General features: G+C 51.4%; 2 protein-coding genes across 4 annotated transcripts in view; one reads left to right on the top strand and one right to left on the bottom strand.

Moving 5' to 3' along the window:
* The window catches only part of MTMR3 (myotubularin related protein 3), a 74,257-nt gene extending 71,717 nt beyond the window's left edge, over positions 1–2,540 (top strand). For all 3 annotated transcript variants that reach the window (XM_021537314.2, XM_021537312.2, XM_021537309.2), the window contains one exon: positions 335–2,540. In XM_021537314.2, coding sequence (XP_021392989.2) covers positions 335–506 — 172 coding nt within the window. In that variant the 3' untranslated portion in view covers positions 507–2,540. The remainder of the gene's footprint in view (positions 1–334) is intronic.
* Positions 2,541–5,548: 3,008 nt separating this feature from the next.
* LOC144247218 (acyl-CoA dehydrogenase family member 11-like) lies at positions 5,549–22,733 on the bottom strand. Its single transcript, XM_077787289.1, is given in 13 exon segments — positions 5,549–5,635; positions 6,251–6,338; positions 6,340–6,389; positions 7,230–7,352; positions 15,986–16,020; positions 16,023–16,086; positions 16,392–16,450; positions 16,453–16,484; positions 16,585–16,717; positions 17,104–17,221; positions 18,249–18,348; positions 18,957–19,180; positions 22,513–22,733. Coding segments are annotated over 13 exon segments (1,317 nt in total). The 5' UTR covers positions 22,717–22,733.
* Between the last annotated feature and the right edge of the window lie 489 nt (positions 22,734–23,222).

The following is a 23,222-nucleotide window of genomic DNA, read 5'->3' as shown; positions in this document are numbered from 1 at the left end:
AACCATTCCATGGTGAATGGCAGAGAGCTGTCTGTGTGACAAGCACAGCCTGTCCAGCCGGGCTCAGGGCAGTGTTGAACAGAGGCATTTAATGACCTACAATTCCACACTGGCCCTGGCTCTATGCTCTTTCTTGTGCCCATTCCCTGGATCTCTACTCCATCCATAGAAGGGAGGAGCACAGACATTGGAGCTGTCCTTGTCCATGCCTGGGCCTGTAGAGAGGTATCTTCCCCATCCCAGCACTGGGAATATCTCATTTTACAGCTCAGGTAACTTTGTCAAACTCCTTCTGATCTTTTCTTTTCCATTTCTCCTCTGTTCCTGATGCAAGGAATTGTGGCAACGTGTTCTGCTCCAGTTGCTGTAACCAGAAGGTGCCCGTTCCCAGCCAGCAGCTCTTTGAGCCCAGCAGAGTCTGCAAATCCTGCTACAGCAGCCTCCACCCTGGCAGCTCCAGCCTGGACCTCGAACTGGACAAGCCCATCACTGCCACGTCCAACTGAATTCCTGGCCTGGGAGAGGCGGGGGAGCAGCCGAGCCGGCCCTTCCCCCCGGCCACGCGGATCCCAGGGCCGAGGCCGGGAGCCGCGCGTGGAGCTGGGCCGCGGGGCGCTGCTCGGCGGGACACACCTCGAGGATGTGCCGCTGGATCTGGGATTCTCCTTGTCCAGCCCTTGCCCCTTTCCTGCCTGTCCTGTCTGTGTGTCCGTGTCCCCGCGCGTGCGTGTGTGTGTATATAATAATATATCTGTTTGTTTGCGGGAGGGTCTGGAGGTGGGGAGGGAGCTGGTGAGAGCCAGGATCCCTGTGGGTATTTATCTGTCCCACTGCGGAACTGCTGCAGACCGAGGATTTTGGGGAGCAGAGGGAGCGGGGCCGGCCGGAGTGCAGAGCCTGAGTAGCTGCAGCCTCCAGTGCTTTCAATCACTCCTGTTATTCCAAACCCAAAACTGCTGTTTGGGCACCTGTTGCTGCTAGAAGAGGTGGGAATCTCCTTCCCCAGAGTCCTTTTCCCTCTCTGTTCTCACAGTAGCTGCCCGAGGGGGTCTCAGTCAGGTTCCTGCACTGGTGGCTCTGTACCTGCACACACAATCCGTGAGGTCTGAGCCCTGGCAGCGGGAACACCTGGAATGCTGGCTCAGGAATGCACGTGCCGTTGTTGAGAGCCGAGCCAGGCCTCACACCGGGCCTTGCCAGGCATCTGACCATGCAATTCCTGCTTCAGTCCAACAAGGACAGGAGCAGAGCTCTGCCTTGTCCTTGCCCCAGCCGTGTGAGTCCCTCTGGGAGCAGAGCATTGCTGTGGTCAGGTCCTGGCTGGTCACTCGCACTTTACTGGACGATCCAAACTGACAGAAGGCGGCCGGGACCCGCCGGTGTCGCGGGGCTCGGCCTGCGTGGGTTGTGCTGGTGCTGGGCACCCTCCTGGGATGCTCCTCCTTTCCCAGGCTGTGTTCGGTGTACTCCAGATAGGAAAAAGCTGCCTGAGGAGCTTAAAACAATCCAAAATACGTTATGGATTCCCCTTCCTCCTTGTGGCCCAATCAGACTCACCTCACTGAAGGGTAGAACTCCCAAATACCCATTTGTAATCAACTGGTAGGTGCTCATCCCTTTCCCTTCCCATAGATCCTGCTTAGTGCAATCTGGCAAGGAGGAAGAGTAGATCCTGCTCACAGTGCATTCCCTAGGCAAAATCCCAAATTCTCTACGGTATTCCCAAGAATCTCGCTGGAGTATTTGAGAGTTCTAGATACAACAGCTCAAAATCCATGAAACCTTGGGAAAGGAGCATTTCCCTTCCCTGAAATGTCACAATCACATCATCCAAAGGGAGGGTCTCATGGAGGAACCATCTGGCAGAGCTCAGTGGGTCTCGGGGGAGACGCTGAGGTGGTTGGACTGTGCCCGTCCCACCCTGCCGGGCTGCGCTGGCGTGAATGTCCAGGAAGGAGGAGGCTGCGTCCTTGCGGGAAAGGGCTCTGGGAGCGGACGGAGCATCTTGGGATCTCCCTGGCACAGGTCTGGAGAAAGAGACACCGAGGGTGAAGTGAAGGATGGCGCTTCCAGCCAAGGCGAGCTTAGGATCCGTTCCCGAGCCAGCAGTGGGGGCTGGAAGCCAGGCCCGGCACCGCTGTTCGTGCAGGGCGGGATGAGGGAACGGGCGGCTCCTCTCGGGGTGGCCGGGCCGGCGGGGGGACGCCTCGGCCTCGGGGTGCAGAATCAGCCGGAGCCTCCGCACGTGCCAAGAGGGTCTGCTCCGGGCTGGGGCTGGGATGTACAGTGTGAATAAAAGCTTGCAGCTCTTTAGGCTTTTTTGGATCGATGAAGCACTTTTTTTATTAATATTATTTTTTCTTTGTATGTAAAGGAGGAAGCTGTCTCTCCGTAGCTGTGTACAGAAATAACCCTTCTCTCCGCAAGAGAGTAAAGTGCTCCTATATTTTTCATTTTTGTCAAAAGCGAGAAGTAAATACTTTAGAATTGTTAAATATATAAATAATAAAAGTGAATAAAGTTTAGACTTTTGCATGGGAGCATTTGCTAACACACTTTCTAATTTTTTATTTTTCTTCCTTGTCCCTCAGAGGGGACGTATTGGAGGCTCAGCAGGAGCACCAAGGCCTTGGAAAAAGAGACTGCAGCTGCTGCCCTTGGCTTTCTGCTCCACACTGTGTCTTTCCAAGGAACAACAAACCACCACTCCTAAACTTAAGAGAAAAAATGAAATCTTAGGCTTGGTTTTCCTGGTGCAGGAGTCCCAGGAAGGGGGAAGCACACAATGCACACACCTTGCCAGGTTCTGTTTGCACAATCGGCATGGTTCTCCCAGGATGGAGGAAGGTGCCAGAGTCTCAGCTCCCTCCATACCATGTTTGTCTTTTTTTCCTTGACCAACCATGGTATTTCAGTCTGGTGATGTTACCCAAATGTAGGAGCAGCCTGGATCTCTGGGGAATTCCCCCTGCTTTTGGTGGAGTTTGGCAGGGGAAGCTCCATTCCCACTTACAGCTGCCTTATCCTGATGCTGGATGGTGGAGCTGTGGCTCCTTGGGAACAAACCAAACTCGCTCAGGTTTAAGATCTCTTTGTCCCAGAAGGTGGAAAACTCAACTGAAGATTGTCCTGCCCAGGGATTATTCCCATTTTCCAAGCACTGCCAGCTCATTCCAGCTGTGCACACTCCTGTCCCCTCCGGCCCTCCACCATCATTTATTTATTCTCTGACATATTTGAGGATTTGCCCTGAATTCTTGGGGGTCTGAGCAGCTGTGAGGGGTGTGGGGCCAGATAGGTGTCATCACAAGACCTTGAGCACAATCCTGTGATTTGATGCTGTTCATTAAATCAAATTGAACCAGGCTCGGGTAGAGCCACTGGTGAGATCTGGAGCAGAAAAGAAGCAGGAGTCACGTTTGGTGGTGGAAGGAACGTGTTAAACTCACAATGGGGTTTCCTGGAGCTCCTTTCACACCTGAATTTCTCCCGGGTGCTTTCTCGGGAGCTCGTTGTGCTGCAGGTGTCAGGAGCCCCGGGCACAGCTCTGCCGGGAAAGTTTTGATCTGGGAAAAGCCGAGTGTGGGTCCCTGCCCCGGCAGAGAGATCCGAGAAGTTCTGAGCTTCCCCAAGGTGCTGAAGGCTCCTGCAGGGGCAGCAGCTCTGCCAGAGGAGGACACGGCTGAAGGTGTCAGAGCTCATTTCCCCGTGATCAGTTCTTCCTAAGCAGCCTCCTTCCCTCTGTCCTTAGTCCCAGCTGCCGGCCAGCCCGTGAGCCGGGGCTCGAACAGCGTCAGGAGCCGCTGGGAGCCCGGGCCGCTCCCCGGCGGGGCGGAGGGAGGTGGCCCCGCTGCGGCTCAGAGCTGGGCACGGCGGGGCGGCGGATGGAAACCCGCCGGGGAAGGAAGGCAAGGAAGGGAAGGAAGCGTTTGGGAGCTGCTCCGCTCCCTGGGGAAGGTGCAGGAGTGGGGGGAACCTGCCCTGGGAGAGGGTCCGAGGTGCTGGGAGGCTGCACAGGGCAAGAGCCGTGCGCAGGGAGCGGAGCAGTTCAGAGGGGTCCTGGAATGGGCCAGGACGAGCTGTGGAGGCAGCACGGAGCAGAGGGAGCTCTGCAGGCCGGGCCCCGCTGCTCCCCAGGCCCTGCAGCCGCCCGCCTCCTCCTGCCGCAGCTCCCGGTGCTGCCTTTTGGGATTTCAGCTCACTGGGCTTTGGGCTTCGACATTTTAAAAACGCTGCTGAAGTCTGACCTTATTATTTAACAAATCTGTCACAAAATGATTCTCAGGCCTCGCAGTGGCAGCAGGTGATGGGTTTGATTGTCCTCAAAAGGGTGGGATTTATATTAAAGTTACATCTGAAGGCTCAATTACTTACTTGAAGCACATGAAGTATTTGAAACCATGCCAAGCTCTGAGGACTGAGCTGTTCAGTAGCACTGGAAATGCCAGACCCTCATGTGTGTAACAGTCTTTATTCTGCTGTAGCCTCAGAGCGAATATTTAGATCTTAATAAATTCATCATTTTCCTACACAGTGATGAATCCAGAGTCCCTTGTTCTCTGAGTTGGTGAATCTGCAGAGCTCCCAGTTTGAGGGGCTTATTTTTAGGCAAATTACAGCTCGTGTATGAGGAAAAATTAATCCTGGTGTTCAGAAATGTAAAATAGGCTGGAAAAAGGGGAAGCCTGGATTGGCAGCAGTTGGAGATGAGCCCTTAGGGAGAGCAGGGGATCCCAGGTGTTGATCAGCTCTGCAAACACTTCCAGCACGTGGCCGTTCCCTCCTGGGTCTCATCCATCTCCTGCTCTTGGACCCACGGGCACAGCTGGGGGTGGATGTTCTGCTGCTCCCTCACCTTCCCTTTCTCCTGAGCTTCCCAGGGCACAGCAGCTCCTGCGCACTGACCCCTGTGAGATCTCTGACACCAAACTGCAGGGACAGACTCCTGCTGCCAGCACACAGGGAATGGCTTCCCAGTGCCAGAGGCAGGGCTGGATGGGATATTGGGCAGGAATTGTTCCCTGGGAGGGTGGGCAGGCCCTGGCACAGGTGCCCAGAGCAGCTGTGGCTGCCCCTGGATCCCTGGCAGTGCCCAAGGCCAGGCTGGACAGGGCTTGAAGCAGCCTGGGACAGTGGGAGGTGTCCCTGCCCTGGCAGGGGTGGCACTGGATGGGCTTTAAGGTCTCTCCCATCCCAACACACTCCATGATTCCATGATTCTGTGATGTAGGAGATTTTCCAAACCCAAATGTTCTTTATTCCCTGCAATGCACAAACAATCATTTGGGTGATTTCAGGGAAGCTCTGCTTGGCTCAGCCTGTGATCCCCGTGCCAGGACACAGGGAGCCCATGAAGCCTCCCTTGCTGTGTCCTGTTGGGATTGCTCCAACCTGCTCCTCCCCAGAGCCATCCTTTGTGTCCTCCTGGCTCTGCCACATTTGAAACTCTGGACAACTCCAATCCCAGCACACAGCTCCTTCCCCCTCTTCCCATTCAGTGTCTGGCTGCTGTAGCATTTCCCAGCTATAAATTCCAGCTGTCTTCAGTCTACTGGTGCCTTTCTTCTTCAATTAGCAACTTCTTAATTAAAAACTTGTAGCCAGCAGGGCAATACCAAGCAGGTCGACTGATGGGCTGAGGGAAGGAGAAGCCCACAGCCATTGCTTAGGTGGAGAGTTACTGGATTTCAGTCCAAAACCTGCGTAGAATTTATGTCAGGATGGATTGCGGCATCATTAGACACGTGCATAGGTAATTAATAAGCTTTCTGGAGGCCAGAGAGAATAAAAATCCCTTTTTTCTTCAGAAAGCAGCAGTTCCTGAGGTGGTCAATGTTCACAGCCACAGTGGGTGGAAAGGGCTGCCCCTGGAGCAAACCCCACCCAGGAGGGGACGTCTGTGGTCAGCACTGGAAAGCAGGAAGGTGAACAGGGCAAAATGGTGCCTTCCTGTATTTAATCAACTTCAGATCACTTTCAGTTTGATTTTGGTTGGTTTTCTTAAGAAAGAAGAGTGTTGGCACTTGAAGAGCTGCTGCTTCAGCTCTTGTCTGGATTTTATCCCTGGGGCTTTGCCTAAAGGACTGTGAGAACATTCCAGCACCTCAGAGTGACTCCCAGGGCTGTGTCTGCATTAGGGAACCTCAAAGCCACGGATTTCAGCCCGGGGCACGTGGGGGTCACTCCTAAAGGATTTGGGCTGGCCCCTTGTGGAACGGGACATTCCACCACACCTGGAATTTGCAGGTACCTGAGGATTTGGGGGATTTTTTGGATTGTGGCAGGGCTGCGGGTGCTCAGAGCTGGCTGTTCCGAACACCAGGGCGCTGTCCTGGAGCACTGCCCCTCCCTGACTCCACGGCCATGGGACACAGCTCCTGGTGCACCACCTGGATGGAGACAGGGCTGGGCTGTGCCAGTGCTCGCTGGTGCCAACCCGAGCCGTGCCCTGGTGGCATCCCACCCATCGGTGCTGGAATGGAGCTCACCTGGGCTGGAAAAGCCCCGGGACTGAGAGCAGCCACTGCTTCTTCCCAGCTGTGCTCGTGGCTCTGGCCATGGCCAGGGCTTGGATCACTCCAGAGGCAAAGCAAAGCCTCTGCCACTGCCCATGGAATCATCCAGAACACTCGGGGAGGACAGGGCTGTGCTTACCTCAGGGCTTGTTCCATTGAGAGAGCTCCTGCGGGGGAGCAGGAGTGTCAGCACTGCTGCCAGAGCAGCCCAGGGCTCAGGAAAAAAGGATGGTGGATACTCCTCAGCAGTGCTTGAAGGCTGAGCTGCTTCAGCATGAAAGGTGGGGACTGAGCTTTAGAGCTCGACCCAGGTGTGAATCAGGTGTCTATGGCTGATTCCCAGCCCTTTCCTGGTCTGAAATCCATCAGCACAGGAACCTGGAGCTGCTGGAGCGAGTCTACAGGAGGCCACAGAGATGCTGCAAGGGCTGGAGCCCCTCTGCTCTGGAGCCAGGCTGGGAGAGCTGGGGGTGCTCACCTGGAGAGGAGAAGGCTCCACATGGGATATTGGGAAGGAATTGTTCCCTGTGAGGGTGGGCAGGCCCTGGCACAGAGTGCCCAGAGCAGCTGTGGATCCCTGGCAGTGCCCAAGGCCAGGTTGGACACTGGGGCTTGGAGCAGCCTGGGACAGGTCCCTGCAGGGGTGGCACTGGATGAGCTTTGAGGTCCTTTTCCACCCAGCCCATTCCATGGTTCTGTGGTTCCTGTGGTTGCCCTGCCTGTGGAGATCCGTGCCGGGCTGTAGAAGTCCCTGGCTGCCAGCTCCATGTCAGTGCTCCCAATGGCTTCCCGTGCTGGGAACAGATCCTCAGTGCCTGAAGCCAGCTCCAGCTTTTTCTGCAGAGAGAACAACCACGGGAAAAATTCCAGTGTATTTGTCGTGTGCCAGGGAAGGGGCTGCTGGGACCCTGGGCACACCCAGCTGCTGGCAACAAACTCAGATCCAGGTGGGTGCCACTGGCACATGGGGAGCAGCCAGGGAAGGGGATGTGCCCAAAAGGAAGCTCCCAGCCTTGCCCTGGGGAGGGAGAATTCCCTGTGACCAGAGGCAGCGTGTTGGTGTTTCCATTCTGGCTTCCCAGCTGCACATGGGGACCAGATCTCATCCCCAGTTCTCTCTGACTCTGTACCTGTGTCAGGTCTAATTCTCCCAGGGTTATATTATTACTTGCACAAATATGCTCAAGCTGCGTCCAGGCAGGAAAATTCACATTTAAAGGAACTTTCCTCTGCAAATTGTGTCAGTGGGAAAGGCCTCAGGATAAGTGGAAATGGCTTCAAGCTCCACTGGGAGAGGTTCAAGTTGTATATTAGAGAAAATTTCTTCTCTGAAAGGGTGGTCAGGCACTGGCACAGCTGCCCAAGGCAGCGCTGGAGTCCCCATCCCTGGAGGGAGGTAAAGGCCACGTGGATGTGGCACTTGGGGACAGGGGTAAGTGGTGGCCTTGGCAGTGCTGGGAAATGGCTGGACTTGGTCCCAGAGGGCTTTTCCAACCAAAAGGATTTTATGATTCTGATGAAGACTGGGCATTTAACTGTGCCCGCAGCACTGCCTGAAATCTCCCCTGGTTGAGCTGAGCTTCTGTTCTGCCACATCCCAAATCCCTTGTGAAAGCAGCAGGGATACTGTGCTGAGAGAGTCTGGAGTTGTTCTTTGGGCACGGCATTTCCACCCCGTTCATCTGTGTCTCCTGTGTTACCCCTGTTAGGAGAGGTGGGACACTGTCTGCCTTTGGGGCTGGCCCTGCCTCGTGGGCTGTGCTCCCAGCTTTCCTCACTCCAACCCCTCTCCCTGCAGCAGGACTGAGGGATCAGCTTGGAGAGCATCCCCAAAGGCTGGATGTGAGCAGCACAGCCTGGTGGGAGCTGCTGTTCATTAATTAGCTCCATCAATAACTGCAGACGAGACTGAAGCCTGTGAGCAGCAGCTACACAGAAGGAATTTTTTATGTTTCTCAGGCTTTCAGTGCCGCAGCTCCTCTTACTGGACCAAAAAATCCATCTGGGCTGGGCTGAGCCCAGGTTTGCTCTGCGTTCTCTGACTGCTCAGACCTCAGACTTCCACACTTCCCCACTTCCCAGTGCTGCTCCTCTGGGCTCCAGGGGCACAAACACCCCCAGCATGTGCTGGTCAAATACAAGAACAATTCTAGTGCCAGCATAAAGCCCATAAACCTCCAAGCCCATGGAATACTAACGAGGTGCTCTGAAGTAGCTCGGAGGTTGTTGCTAATGAGGATGACAGATCCCAAAGGCATCCATTCCCAGAGTTTGGGTGGGAGCCAGCACAGCACTGGCTGAGCACGGGGACAACACGTGCTACCTGTGGCTGGGACACGGGCATACTGCCACAGCTGGAGGATTTGAACACCTGGAAATACGGATCAGGAATGTAAAAGCATCATTTATCCTTAAGGGATCAAAAAGATCTTGTATTTTCTTTGCTTACCAAAAATTTAGATTTTTTTTTTGTTCCAATTTTACCTATTTCTTTCCTAACCAAAAGCCTTGGATCTCCTGGAAGCTTTTTCCATGCTCTCTCTTGCACTTGGGATGAAGAGGCTGGGAGCTGCTCCCGGGCAATGCCCAAGACAGGAGCTGCTCCTGTTCTCTCCTGGTTGTTCTGCTCCAGCTCTGGGAGGAGGCACACACAGCATCACTGCCCCACCACCCCTTACTGCCTGAAAGGATCATCAAAGGAGCTTCAGAGCTCCAATAGTTCTGATTCCCTCTGTTTTCATGGAGGAATTTTAAGATGCTGCTTGTTTGTTTGCACTCACTGGTTCCCAAGCAATGTGGTCAGAGTGGTTTTTACTTAAAAGATTAATCATGAGTATCTAAAAATACAGTGACAGGAGGAACATCCCAAACAGGGCCAAAAGCACAATTTTATGTCAATGCTTGGAGCGAACACACGGCCTCACATCAATAACCTCAATTTGTTTCCTGCTGCCTGAAAATTGGGGTTGTGGTCTGAAAAGGGCCTGAAAACACTGTCATATGTCTGAGATCACAGGGCTGATTTACAGCCCGAGTTACAGTCTGAATCACAGCCCTACAGAAATTCTTGAGGCAAGAGTTGATTCTGAGCCTTGCACCAGTACCTTGCAGGGCTGGTACTGAGACCCTGTTCTGGTTTGTGCCAAATTTCACCTGAAGTGACTCAAATGCAACAATCAACGAACTGCCCTGAGCTATTTTAGAGGCACTTTTCAGACTGTAATTGAATTTGAAAGTACACCCAGGGCTCTGGCTCAAAATTCCAGCTAATAAAATTTTAGTACAACAGGAACTGACTGGCCCTGCGCAGTATCCACCTGAAATTCTCACCACAGCAGAGCTGGAAGACAGGATGTGTCCTGGATTGATCCCAAACCATGGGCAGCAGGAGACGGGGGGATCCTGCCCCTCTGCCCTGCTCAGGTGAGACCAACCTGCAGAGCTGCCCCAGCCCTGGGCCCAGCACAGGGAGGAACTGGAGCTGCTGGAGAGATTCCAGAGGAGCCACAGAGATGCTGCAAGGGCTGGAGCCCCTCTGCTCTGGAGCCAGGCTGGGAGAGCTGGGGGTGCTCACCTGGAGAGGAGAAGGCTCCAGGGAGAGCTCAGAGCCCTTCCAGGGCCTAAAGGGGCTCCAGGAGAGCTGGAGAGGGACTGGGGACAAGGGATGGAGGGACAGGACACAGGGAATGGCTCCCACTGCCAGAGGGCAGGGATGGATGGGATATTGGGCAGGAATTGTTCCCTGGGAGGGTGGGCAGGCCCTGGCACAGGTGCCCAGAGCAGCTGTGGCTGCCCCGGGATCCTTGGAAATGTCCAAGGCCAGTCCCAAGCGCACCCTGCAAACTGACATCAGGAACCTGGGGTGGTGAGTTCTGTCTCCCAGGGAAAAGAGATGGTGTTTGTGATCTGGAGCCTGTGGTCCTGAGTGTCCGGATGACTCGAAAAAATCCAAAAGGTGAAGGATGTGTCCCAGACCCAACCTGCCACCACCTGAAACTTGTGCTGCCCTCACAGTCCCAAGTGCATCCTGCAAACTGACATCAGGAACCCGGGGTGCCAAGTTTTGTTTCACAGGGAAAAGGGCCAGTGTTTGTGTTCAGGGGCCTGTGGCCCTGAGTTTGCAGCCACCTCCTGAAATTCCAGACAGTGCAGGATGTGTCCCAGACCCAACCTGCCACCACCTGGAACTCGTGCTGCCATGACCAGAGCTTGAAGCAATATGGGGTAGTGGAAGGTGTTTTTTGGTCCCTTCCAACCCAAACCATTCTATTATTCCATCCCTGTCTCTCACATTCATTCTTCTCCCCAGGATTTCCAGGCTCATAACCTCTAGGCAAGGTGGTTTGTCACAAAATCACCTGTGTATTAAAACCCCTAAAAATTCAGCTTCTCAGAGTCACATTGTGCAAGGATGGGGAAGTTCTCTGTACTTCCCTTTCTGTGAGGATAATTACAACCCTTGGTTCCTGCTCCTGATCACAGCCCCAGTCACATGGGGCATCTCACCATCAGTAGAGACAATAATAGAGGATAGAAATAAAACCTGGAGTTACCTTTGAAATGACCTTCAGAGAGCCAAGAGCTGTACAGGTACTAATGCTGCTTTCTGCAAAGCCTCTGACAATGGGCACACGTCCTGCACACTGAGAACCTTGATGGACAAACATAAAATAAATTGTACTCGGTTTGTGTGCATCAATAAAAAGGAAATGAAATTGAGCAGTAAAAACCCCTTTACGATGGGTTAAATTATTTCCTCAGTAGACAGGATTGGGAGGGATGTTTCAAAATGAACCAGACTCACAGACTGAAAGAATTTGGACACCTGGAGCTCGGAAAGGTGTTGTTTATCACCTGTGAGTGAAAACCTGATTCTGGTATAGAAACTCAAGCACGTTCCTGCAGAACTCTGTTGTGGCAGGCACATTTCTCTCTCTCTCAGTAATTTTCATAGAGGTGCACAGAGAGAAATGAAAGAGAAAACAATTTCTATTTCTGCTCCTTGTTTTCCCATGTGCAATGTGTTTGGAGAATTGTTTACCTAGGGTGATTGCTTGGTTGGATTCTGGTGAGGATTGTTTGAGCCTGATGGCCAATCCAACCCACCTGGGGCTGGACGAGAGAGGGAGGGTCATGAGTTGTAGTGAGTTAGATAAGGTAGCTAGAGAAAGTAGCATGTGGTTTTAATATCTTCCTTTAATATAATATATTAATGTATTATAGCACAGTTATAATAAAGAATTCATTCCACCTTCTCAACTGGAGTTGGACATCATAATTTCTTCCCACTGGGTTCACAATAAGTGGTGACCCCCTGATGTTGGATGAAGGTCCAGGACCTGGATCAATCTGATCGGTCTACAGCTGTGATTGAACACGAGAGAGGTGGTGAACCCTCTTGAAAAGGCGTGTCCGGAGCCCCTGCGAGGGATCGGGAAGACAAGGCACCACTGGGATCCTCTCTAGGACCAGGTGCAGCCCCGAGCAGTTTGCCTTAACCAGACACCTCTGCCTTCCTTTGAAAGGTACTGATTTTCTGATAATAGTAATGCACCTGACCTGGGGAGGATTTAAACTTTGGGAAGAGATGCCTGCAGATTTGAGCACTCGTTTTTATTGTGTGGCTGGCCCTATGTTAGCCGTCTGGAGAGGTCTGGTTCAAAAACATGGACTCTGTATCTCTGAAAATGATTTACTGGAGTTTCTTGAATTTGCAGACATTCATGTTTTTCTCATGGATGTGGCTTTTCCCCTGGATCCAGAGGCCTGGAAATCCCTGCGTTTCACCATTGCGTTAGGCATCAGGCACGGTGCCTGTTCGGTACCTGGGAGTTTTTGTGAAGCTTTTTCAGACAGTGCAGGGACAGACCCCAGTGAGCACGTCTGACCCGGGTCGGGGGAGCCCCCCAAGGGCAGCGGGGCCCTTCAGCCCCCGGTCACAGCCGGACGGAGACAGCTTGTTCAAGGACACTCTTCGCTGCACAGGGTGGCGGGCAGAGCTTTTGTCTATGGCTCGGAAGTTCTTTTTCTGCTTTTGCGCAAGTGTAGCCCATTCCACCGCCTCCTCCTGCAGCGTGGGTCCCCCTTCCTCCCCTCGGAGGGCGCGGAGCGGCTCGGACAGCGGAGGCACCGCCTCCCCCGGCGGCCCCGCTCGCCGCTGGGCCGGGGCTGTTCCCGGTGCGAGCTGCGGGGCTGGAGAAGCCCCCAGCCCGCCCCGCCGCCTCCGGTCAGCCCGGGCTCCCCTCCCAGCCTGTTCCCTGCCTGCTGCCGCCGCGGAAGGGAAGGTTATCAAGTTTAGAGCCTCTCTGGGGAACAGCGTTTTTCTCAGTCCAGCTCTCGCTGGACGGGGACCCTCTGGCTCCGTGGGATTCCCGGCGGGCCCGCTCGCGTTTGGGGGCGTGGGGGACGGGTTCTGGGAATGACGCGGCTGGTCGTGAGCCCGGAGGAAATGGGGGCGGTGCTGCTGCGTGCCAGCCCGACCGTGCCGCGGGTCCAGAGAATCGGCGTTTCTCTGCGGAAAGCGCCTCCCCTGCCGTGCCCTGGGGCAGCTCTCGAGTCCCGCTCTCCTTTGAGGGGCTGCAGCCACGGCCGGGCACGGTGCGGGACGGACAAAATCCTGCAGGAGTTGCTGTGACACCAGCCCGGCCCCCCGTGCCCCCCACTGCCGGCTTTGGGAGCCTTGTTCCGTCCGCCCTCCCGCCCAGCGCTGCAGGGTCCTAAAGCCTGCTGCTGCTGGGCTTTCTGATTCAAGAGGAAAGGAGAAAAAAAAATCATTAAAATTAGTTTTAAGAGTAATTAAATAGAGATGGTTGAAAGGACAAAAAACCAAAAAGTGGTTGAATTAAGAGCTTTGGCCATGGTATTCCAGAGATTTTCTCAGGTTTTTTTTTTAATTTGGTGATGGTTTTTGCATCAGAATCAGGGGAGTTTGGAAAATTTTGAATTTGGAGATGATTTCCAGCTCTGCTCATTTGAGTTATATCAGCTGTGGCAGTCTCTGGGATGACATTCAGTGTTCTGGCGTTTGATAATTATATGATGTCATATTTGGTGGTTTCTATGGTTTTTAATTGGTGTTGGACTTTCTTCAGTTGTTCTGTTTCAGGATTTGGCAGTTCTCTGTTTCAGGATTGAGAAGGTCTTTTAAGGATGTCAAGATCAGCCTCTCTAGTCAATGGACACTTTCTCCTGAGACTCAGCTGTTTGGACTTTGGAACTTGAGCATTCTTTTCATCGTTGTTTGGGTTTTTATATTTTAAGCTTTGTTTTAGAGATTTGACAGATCTAGATGTTTTGCAGGTAAAGAATCTCCTTGAACATTCCACATCAGCATCTGATTTAGGTTGTGATTGATAATTAGCTAATTGATAAAGGAACCTCTTGAGATGCATTTGTTCTCTCTTTTGCAGAGGCCCTGCAGAGAATTGCACATGCAGTTTATTTATTTATGCTAAAAAAGGTGATATGTGGTGAGTACATTTCTCTCTCTCTCAGGATTTTTCATAGAGGTGCACAGAGAGAAGAAAGAGAAAATAATTTCTATTTCTGCTCCTTGTTTTTCTCATGTGGAATGTGTTTGGAGAATTGTTTACCTGGGGTGATTGCTTGGTTGGATTCTGGTGAGGATTGTTTGAGCCTGGTGGCCAATCCAACCCACCTGGGGCTGGACTCTTGTGAACAGGGTCATGAGTTGGTAGTGAGTTAAATATGGTAGTTAGAGAAAGTAGGTATGTAGTTTTAGTATCTTCCTTTATATAGTCTATTAATGTATTATAGCACAGTTATAATAAAGAAATCATTCAGCCTTCTGAACTAAGTCAGACATTATCATTTCTTCCCACTGGGTTCACCTGTATTTTACAGTACTCTGCAGACAGAAATCCCTCCCAGGCTGCCTTTCCAGCACCCTGCTGCCCAAGGCATAAAGGAAAAGATTACACTGGCCAGGTCTGATTCTAATCAGAACTGGAACACCCACACTGCTGAGCCCGACCGAGCCCCTCTCCCTGAACATGCAGCAGCCCCAGTGAGACACGAACAGGAAAGGCAGTGACATTACTGGAATTTGGAGACCTTGAAGCCGGCACTCACCCCCCTCCCCCAGCCCATCACAGCGTGATTGATGGGAGCACTGAGGAGCTCGTTAATTAATGAATCTCAGTACTCTGCAGGTCCCTGCTCTGCATCACGGCGCTGTGCTCCCTAATTCTTCCCTGATTATCCAGTTGTTGAGCAGCTGGAGGAGCCCCTCCCAGCTGCACCAGGGAGCTGCTCCAGGGTGCAGCACAGCACCTTTGTGGGGTGTTTGCTTAAATTAGTGTTCAGTGTAAGACTGTGGAGGCTGCTTCTTTCCAAATTATTTTAGAGCCTCCCCACAGCTCCTTTATTTTCCCATCCATTACCTGCAGTGTCAGCCTAAGCAGCTGTTTGCCAACAACTGGATTTGCCCCCAGCAGATGTGCTCAGTCCTGCTCCTGAGAAGAGCTGGCTTCTTGTTTGGTGGCCAAATCGTTTGAGGTATTTCTCCCTTCTCAAAAGTTGTCTGAGAGGATGGCAAAGGGACCCTCACCCCTGGAGGTCAGAGAGGTGCTGTGTACAGAGCACAGCTGAACTGCAGGGGTGAGATGGGACACAAGTTGCCAACTGCAGCCGTTGTGAGAACTACTCAGGCTCTGGAAAGCTCTGTCCAGTCTCCAGTGCTGCAGGAGAGCAGTATGCCAGACCCTTCCCTTCTCATGGGGTGTGGGTGGGAAGGTGAAGTCTGCACACAACCAAATCCAGCACTCCAGATGCCCAGGATTCCCTTGCTGTGCCTGGGCTAACAAGATCTGGATTGCTGTGTCTGGATTAATAATGTCACCTCTGAGACAACACCCTCTGATCCTGTCTCCTGTCCCCTTTTTGGGATGCACCAAGCCAGGAGATGCTCCTTCATGAAAACTCTGAGCTGCTTTGTACTCCTGTCACCTGAGCAGCTTTAAAAGAAGAGCCAGAGAACAGCAAATCCAAAGAAGCAGCAATGGAATTCCTTTGGCTCTTTCCATCTTTTCAGGGAATAAAAATAGAAAGTCATAATGCAGTAGATAGCCCTAGTGAGGTTCAATATTCAGGAGTCCTGTGGTGATTTTCCAGTTAAGAAACAAACCCACAAAATTATTTTGGATTCAGGAAGGTGAGTCACGTTAAAAATACATTTATTTTGGTACCTGTGTTGAGGAACTCTGACAGTGTCAAGCTCCCCACTGCTGAACTGAAAGCACACAAAGATCCCAGGATTAGCACTGCCTGCATCCTGCTTTTGGAAGAGCTATTTAAGGAGCAGAATTGTAAGACACAATTCCAATTGTTGGAATACTAAAGCTTTCAGTTTCAGCCTGTCCCCTGCAGCCTCAGCCAGGAGCACAAACCCCAAAGAAGGCTCTGCTGAGGTGGGTGGATCAGGCTGAGCAGGGCTGCAGCTGTGGGCTCACCTGCACTGTGGACAGGAACGCAGCCATAACCTGCTCTTGGCAAGGGGTTGCAGCATATCCAGGGACAAGATGTTTGTTGTTCCCTCCCAGATGGACAGCACCTGTGTGGAAGAGCATGAGGGAGCCTTTGCAGTGACTGCAGCAAAGAAAGGGAATGTGAGGGAACAAAAACACCGGGCAGAAGTAAGGGATACCAAGGATATTTCCAGAGATGTCTTGTTTCACAACAAGTGGAAGGGAGCAGTGAAGCTCAGCTCCATTGCTGTGCTAGGGAACAGCCTCAGCACCAGGAACACATCCTGTCCTTTCCTGGGGGTGACTGGGCTCAGCAGGAAGAGTGAGGGAAGAGGTGCCACACCTGGAGTGAGCCTGGGCAGCCCAGTCCCCAGGGCAGGGGAACTCTTGCACACAGCCTTTGCACCTGGATGTTGTTCAGCTTCCCCTCCTCATCCCAACCCCTCAGGAGAATAGGGACAAGCCTCTTGAGCCCTGAGTACACCGCAAGGCACACAGAGAGGATTTTATTACAATGCAACAAGGGAGAAAAAGAATGCCCCTGCTCCTTCCCCTGGATCCCCATCCAACAGAACTGGTTTACCTGTCCTTCAGCATCTGCTGTCCTGGCCAGGGTTAATGCCATATCAGAATCAGCTGCTGATGTGAACCATTTAAATCCATACAGACGATAGGTGCCATCTGGCTGCTTCCTGGCCACAGTCTCGGTGCTGTTTGCTGAAAAAGAGGAGAAAATTTCCTGGTCTTATGGGAACCTCTATGTCAATCAGTGCTGATTTTACAGTGTAAACTGCAGCTCCTTTAAGGCACTTCTTGCTATGAAGATGGAGCATGGGTGAGCTGTTAATCTCTTTCATTGACCCCTGATAAGAAATGCAGTGTGTATAATCCAGTTCTTTAGGAGTTACCTCAGCCAAGAACACAAAGAGCTCTGTGCAGAAGAGGACAGAGTTGGGTCTTTTGTTGGTTAAAAAGCAGAACTGTGCAGAGGATTTGGTTGACTTCTGCTGAAGTCCTAAACCAGTTCCCTGGCTTTTTAAGTTCCCCACATCCTTTGTGTTCAGTTCTCACTGCCACATCTGTTCCCACCCCACAGCACATACCAACATCTGTGCCGCCCCTTCACTCTGTCATCCACTGGCCAGAGGTCCAGAACTTCTCAGGGTCACAGGATGTCAGACTGTCAAAAGCCTTTTTCAGAGATCCAGGAATACACAGTGACTGAGGGGAGAGAAAGTAAACTGAGATGATCATAACACAATAGTTGACATTATACAGTTGCCTTAATTGGTGTGGTTCAGGGTTCAGACAGGCCAGTCTGGAAGCCAGGTGGGTGTTCTGTACTGCAGAGGATCTGCAGGTGCTGGTGAGAGCCTGTGAGCCAGCACAGCTCCCACCAGCTGCTGCAGCACTGTGCAGACAGAAGGTGCAGACCTGTGTTACAGCACAGAGTGCTAAGCATCCCTATCCCCTTGGATTTCTGGAGAGAGAGGTCTCAAACAACCGTGAGCCAGGTTCATGTACACTGGATGTCACCAGCAGCCAGAGAGCTGCAGGGAAGAGGAAAGTGCCTTGTGCTGCTTTAAGTTTTGGTGAATGAAAATGCCCAGGGTTGGCTACCTAAGGGATATTTAAATCCTACAGGGCACCTGAGGCAATGCAAAGGGGGTCATTAAGATCCAGAGCCAAATGTTCCAATTGGTGAAGTCTTGGTGGTTTGGTGAATTTACATCAGGTATGGATCTAGCCTATTATATCTAACTGCCACTCCACACAAATATGGGAAAACAAATTGTCTTGTAGTAAAAATATATTCATAGGATCATAGAAATACAGAATGGTTTGAGTTGCAAAGGTCCTAAAGCTCATCCAGTGACACCCCCTGCCATGGGCAGAGACACCTTCTACTATCCCTTCTACTATCTACTCCTCCAAGCCCTGTCCAACCTGGCCTTGGACACTTCCACTTGGGACACCTTTCCAGCTACCTGCAGCGCCACAGGTGCCACGTGCAGAAAAGGCCTTATTGAACACAGTGCTGTCAGTGAAAATAAAAGTTGGCGTGGGCACAAAGGCTTTGTACCTCACAGAGAAAGGCAGTGGGAGAGAGAGCTGAGTCACAGAGCAAGGAAGGGCTGTGCCCAGAACCAGATGGATCAGTGCTCCTCCATCCTTGGCTGGTGCTCCTGCCTCTAACCTGCAGTGCCAGGATGTGGGCTGCACCCTCAGGGACTAGCCAAGCTCATACCTCAATGACTTTGGCTGCCCCATCAGTCATGGCCAGTGGACAGCTGAAACCTCCAGAGGAGCTTGAGAACAAGTACAGTTTGACAGCCTGGTACAAGCGGCTGGGAGAGGGACAGACAGAGGGAAAACAGATGGGTTACACAGCAGTGCAACAGCACGAGGATAAAATATCTCAACTGGGAAGAGAGGAAACATTACAGTCAGAATGGGTGAGGATCAGGCCATTTATTTCTGAGAGGGCAAAAACTGTTCCAGCCAGGAAGAGGGAAGAGAAGCAACAGAGTTTCTCAGTCCCAATGGGACAGCCAGCACCAGGCCAGCTTGTGCAGCTTTTAACAATAAGAAATGTGGGTCTGCCTTCATGGTCTAGAATACAAAACACGTGCAAGTGAAATCCCACATCTTTAGCTGCATTACAACTAACACACACAAAGCTGGAGTGGTGCAGGGAACTGCAAGGTCCCAGAATCAGGAAGGTGACACCAAAGAATATTATGATCAAGTGTGGGCCATTAGTTATGGCTTATCATTGGTGAGGTGGAACATTGCAGTGGACAGACAGAGCTGCTGGGGACAGTGGGAGGTGTGCTAGTGTCCGTGCAGCATCTGCTACTGGTTACACAACCAGCTCAGTCCTGCAAAACGCTGAATAAACCTTGCTAAGAATAATCAGGAAGGCACTGAGTCATTCCCAGTTTCCCCCAGTTACCTCCAACTGGTGTATCTTTTCTCATAGGCCTCAGCAATCAACTCTTCTTCTGCTGAAATTTCCTTCATCCTCCTCCACACCGAGTAGGTCATATATGCCCCCAAGCATTGTACTGCCAGACCACAGTGGGGGGGGTTCAGCTCACATTCCCAGCTCAGAGATTGGATCTTGGTCAGCAGGCAGTTTCCAAACCTCTCCAGGCTCTGATGCACCTCCTCCAGGACCTGCGGTGCAACAAGGAGAGCCCTTCAGCACATCTCAGCTTCAGTCCCAGCTAGAAGGGCAGAGGACTGACCATGCTGTCCTGCAATGCAAGTGGTTCCTTGCCACTTGGCCCTTCCATGCATTCCATAACACAGCATGACAGCTCCCTCAGCCCCTGCTGGCACAGCTGTGCTCCGCTGACACTTTTTCTCTTTTTTCCCTCAAAATCATTTTTTCAAGTTACTTTTGGCAGTGTGTCTAGATTTCACAAAAGACAGAAGCACTTTAGTGTCAAGGCTGAGAATGACACAGATGCACATGAGCAGGGGGGTTGGATGAGACAGTCTCCAGAGGTCCCTCAGCTGCTCCATTATTTACTGCTGGAGAAGAATGCCAGGGGAAAGGCTGCCAAAAACGGAATGCCTTCATCTGTACAGGAAAACTTCCACTGGGCTCAGCAGCTACCTGCCTGTCAGACTAGAAAAGGAGGGATGGGGCAGCCTTTTCAGCTTCAGCCTGGCTCACAACATGTCTAGATTCAAATTACCATCCTGCACCCAGGGATCCCTCCTGAGGGATCCTTCCTGAAGGATTCATGTGCCCTCCTTTCTGCTGGGTTTGGTTGACCTGGATGGAGTAATATATCTGTAGTTAATGGAGGGAAACCAGCACTCACAGAGAAGTGGTTCATTCCAACCCCCTCAGATCCCTATTTCAGGGTGACAGGAATTGCCTTTTGCAAGTTCTCTTCCATGTCTGTGAGCAAAGCCAAGTGGAGTTACCCAGATTTAAATAACCTGAATATTAGATGACTAAAATCAGTGAAGGAGGACCCAACCTCCAGCCCTGCTTGACCTCACTGGCCTAAACACATCCAAGACTGTGTTGGGGGTCAAAGAATCACCTGATTTGCTTCCATAAGAGGAATATTTTTTGCTGTTCTCTGCCTCTCAAGAGATGCTCATTCCCTCCTCAATAAAATAATGAAGGAGGTGAATGCCATAATTGCTGCACCCAAAATCGTGCAATTATAAACCCCGTTAATTTCTTGCTGATGAAACACAAACATGGCTTTTTCCTTTCCCTGACTGCCCCTGTATTAACCTTCCATTAATCTACACCCTGTGTGATTGATTCCTTTCTCCCTCTGTTATTCCACATGTGTAATGAGGATCAAACACACATTCTCCAGCTGCCACTCTGGAAGTCTCCATCCTCAAACCAGCCAGTTTTCCTTTAGCAGGACAGTTTTAAAAAGCACAAAACAAGCCAAAACCATGCACAAGAGTCTGTCAGCTGCTCCAGCTCATGCCACACCCATATCTTCCATCTTCCACCACCCATCTTTATCATGCCATGACAACAATTTGAAGGTTGTTTCCAAGGCATAACCCAGGAATCCAAAGTTCATGGACTTTGCTGAAGCACTAGACTCCTTGAACTGTTTACCTGGTGGTTTTTTGCAGGCAGAAGAACATGAGTCTGCCAAGCAGATATCTTGGTTTGAGTTCATACAAGAAATTCATGCAACAATGCCTTCACCATCATCCATATTTCCTAAAACTCCCCAACTGCTTTACTGGGAGCTCATGATCATACACTGCCTAATAAACCACTAAAATACCAAAAAAAAATTATTTATTTCCAAGGTGAAGTAACAAAATTAAAACTCCTACACTTGATACTGCTGAACATCACACAGAGCAGCCTCAGTGCTTCACAGAATGGACACTGAGATGTGGAGAGGACAAAATCATTTGGGTCAGGGCTGAGGCTGCTGGGTGGTCTCATTCACCCTAATCTCTCCTTTGATGTCCCAAGCATAAAGATATGGGAAATGTGCAAATAAATGCAGACTAGAAGGGCAAATAGATATCCTTTATATTAAATGATGTATTTTCAGGGCAGCAAAGCCTGACAGATACCTCTTCACAACTCAGAAAAAGCAGGTGCTTCATTTGGTCTTCTCTTTAAATCACCTGCAAACAGAGAAAGAAGATTTTTGTGCCATTTCAAGAAAGTTTATGTGTTTGATGTGGAATAGCACAACAAGAATCAGCCTCCAACTTCGGTGGGACAGCCAAAGCTTCAGGGATTGCCGCTGTCCTGGAGAGGAAGGTGTTCCCATGGAGAGCAGGCTCTCAGGGCTGCAGGCAGCCGCCCGGGCTCTCCTTTCCAGCAGTGAGGCAACACTGCCCCGCTGGGACGGAGTGCAGAAATGAAAGGGAGGTGCAGAAATGAAAGGAAGGTGCAGCTCCCGGTGTTCTGGGAGATTTTGGAACCCCTCTTCTCAGTTTGGGGAAGGAGTGGAAGCAGCCTTGTTGTACTGATCCTTTTATTCTCTGGGAGACCTGAATCCTGCTTCTTCCAAAGCTGCAGATTAGGAGCAGGACCTTCCTGGTTACCCAAAGGCATTCTCCTTTCCTGTCTTCTCCTCTGCCCACGGCGGTGCTTAGGGAGGCCTCATTTCCTCTCTTTTGGGATGGTTGTGACAAGCTCCCAGCGCTGCCACCACACTCTGCCCACTCTGGGTCTGCCAGGCCTCACGGACGTGGAGAGCAAGCAGGGGAAGTGGGAGCCTCACTGAAAGCCAGGTCCCCTCCCCTCTGATCATCTGGTGGCTTTAGAAGTCATAGCATTGCTTCAGCTGGAATAAATCATGGGGAGAGGTCACACTCTGCTCCATGAAAACTTCTCCCTGAAAAGTGGGAAGCACTTGTGGCCCTTGGGGTGGTGGCAGAGGCCAGCCAGAGAGGTGAGCCACCTCCCCCAAGGGGTTCCTGCAGCACTGGAGCTCATAGAAAAAAACATCCAGAGCTTGGAGCCTGAACTCCCATCTGCACCCCTGAAATCCATACAGAGCCCTTCCTGGCTGAAGAAACAAAATGCCACCAACCTGTGCTAGGAGCAAGCAAGCCCCAAGGGGCCTTTCCACCCTCTTGAGTACTTGGCTGAGAACAGCCCCAGTCCTCAGGAATTTTCCTTAAAACTCCTCTTTCCCCAGGAAGAGAGATGGAAGAACAAAGCAGAGTTTGCAAGCACCTTAGTCTGATTCCTCTCTCAGAAATTCCTTTCTCTACATGACCAGACAACAAATGCCCAGACTGACAATTCCAAAACAGCACTGCAACACCCAGCCCAGTCCCAGGAGCCCACTGAGCCACTTGCTGTGTGTGTCCTGGCAGTGTTTGTCACCCCTGCTGTCAAACACAACAGGTTTCAAGAAATGCTGATAAATTCCCTCCAGTTAAACACTCAAAGGCACAAAAAGGCTCAGACAAATGTTCAGTTCAGAGTCTGAAGCAGCAACTGAGCAGAGTCATGGTGGGTACATACAGAAACAAAAACTGACCTTTGGAGGAAGGTGTGTTTTCAAGTAACTCTGAAGCAAAGTGTCTTCCAAGTACTGGTTTCCAGTCTCAGGCTGCTCTTGGAAGAGGGCCTCCGTGTCTCTCTTTGCAAGGTGCATTTCCAAATCTTCTAACACTTGTTTTTCCTTCATGCTGGCCTGTTGCTCCTGCCCTACAGTTGTGTTGATTCCTTTAATACTCAGCATTTGGTACCTGCCCCAGGGCAGAAAGTGACCTGATTGCCACAACTTGCAGGTGACACTGGATCTCCACCAGGACAAGCGACAGACAAACATGATCCCGCAAAGCCCTCGGGGTGACACCTACAGCTCTCATTTGCAGACACCCTTTCTCTCCCAGCAGCAGCACCAGTCCTGGTTTGTTTGTGTGTTGTGAAATTATTCTAGTAAAATCAATGAGGTCTTCTCTCCTCCCTCAGGGAGGAGCTTTCCAGCAGCTGTTGTTAACTGAACTAGGGGAAAGGTCTTGAGAAAGAGATCAGAAAATGGTCTGGAAAAACATAAGTGTGTTTGTTGTCCTGTCAGCTGGGCAAACCATCATAACTGGACAGACTGGCATTTCCAGAGCTTGGGGAACTGGGAAGGGAGGGATGTGCTCTCACGAGCATCCCCCTGAATTGCTTGGAGTAGAGATGAAAAGAAAAAAATAGGTTTCCTTATCTGAAGGATAGATAACAAATTGCCTGAAGATG

The sequence above is a fragment of the Lonchura striata genome, chromosome 18 (genome assembly GCF_046129695.1).
Source record: "Lonchura striata isolate bLonStr1 chromosome 18, bLonStr1.mat, whole genome shotgun sequence".
Taxonomy (NCBI): Eukaryota; Metazoa; Chordata; class Aves; order Passeriformes; family Estrildidae; genus Lonchura; species Lonchura striata.
This window is presented reverse-complemented; position numbering and strand designations above follow the sequence as displayed.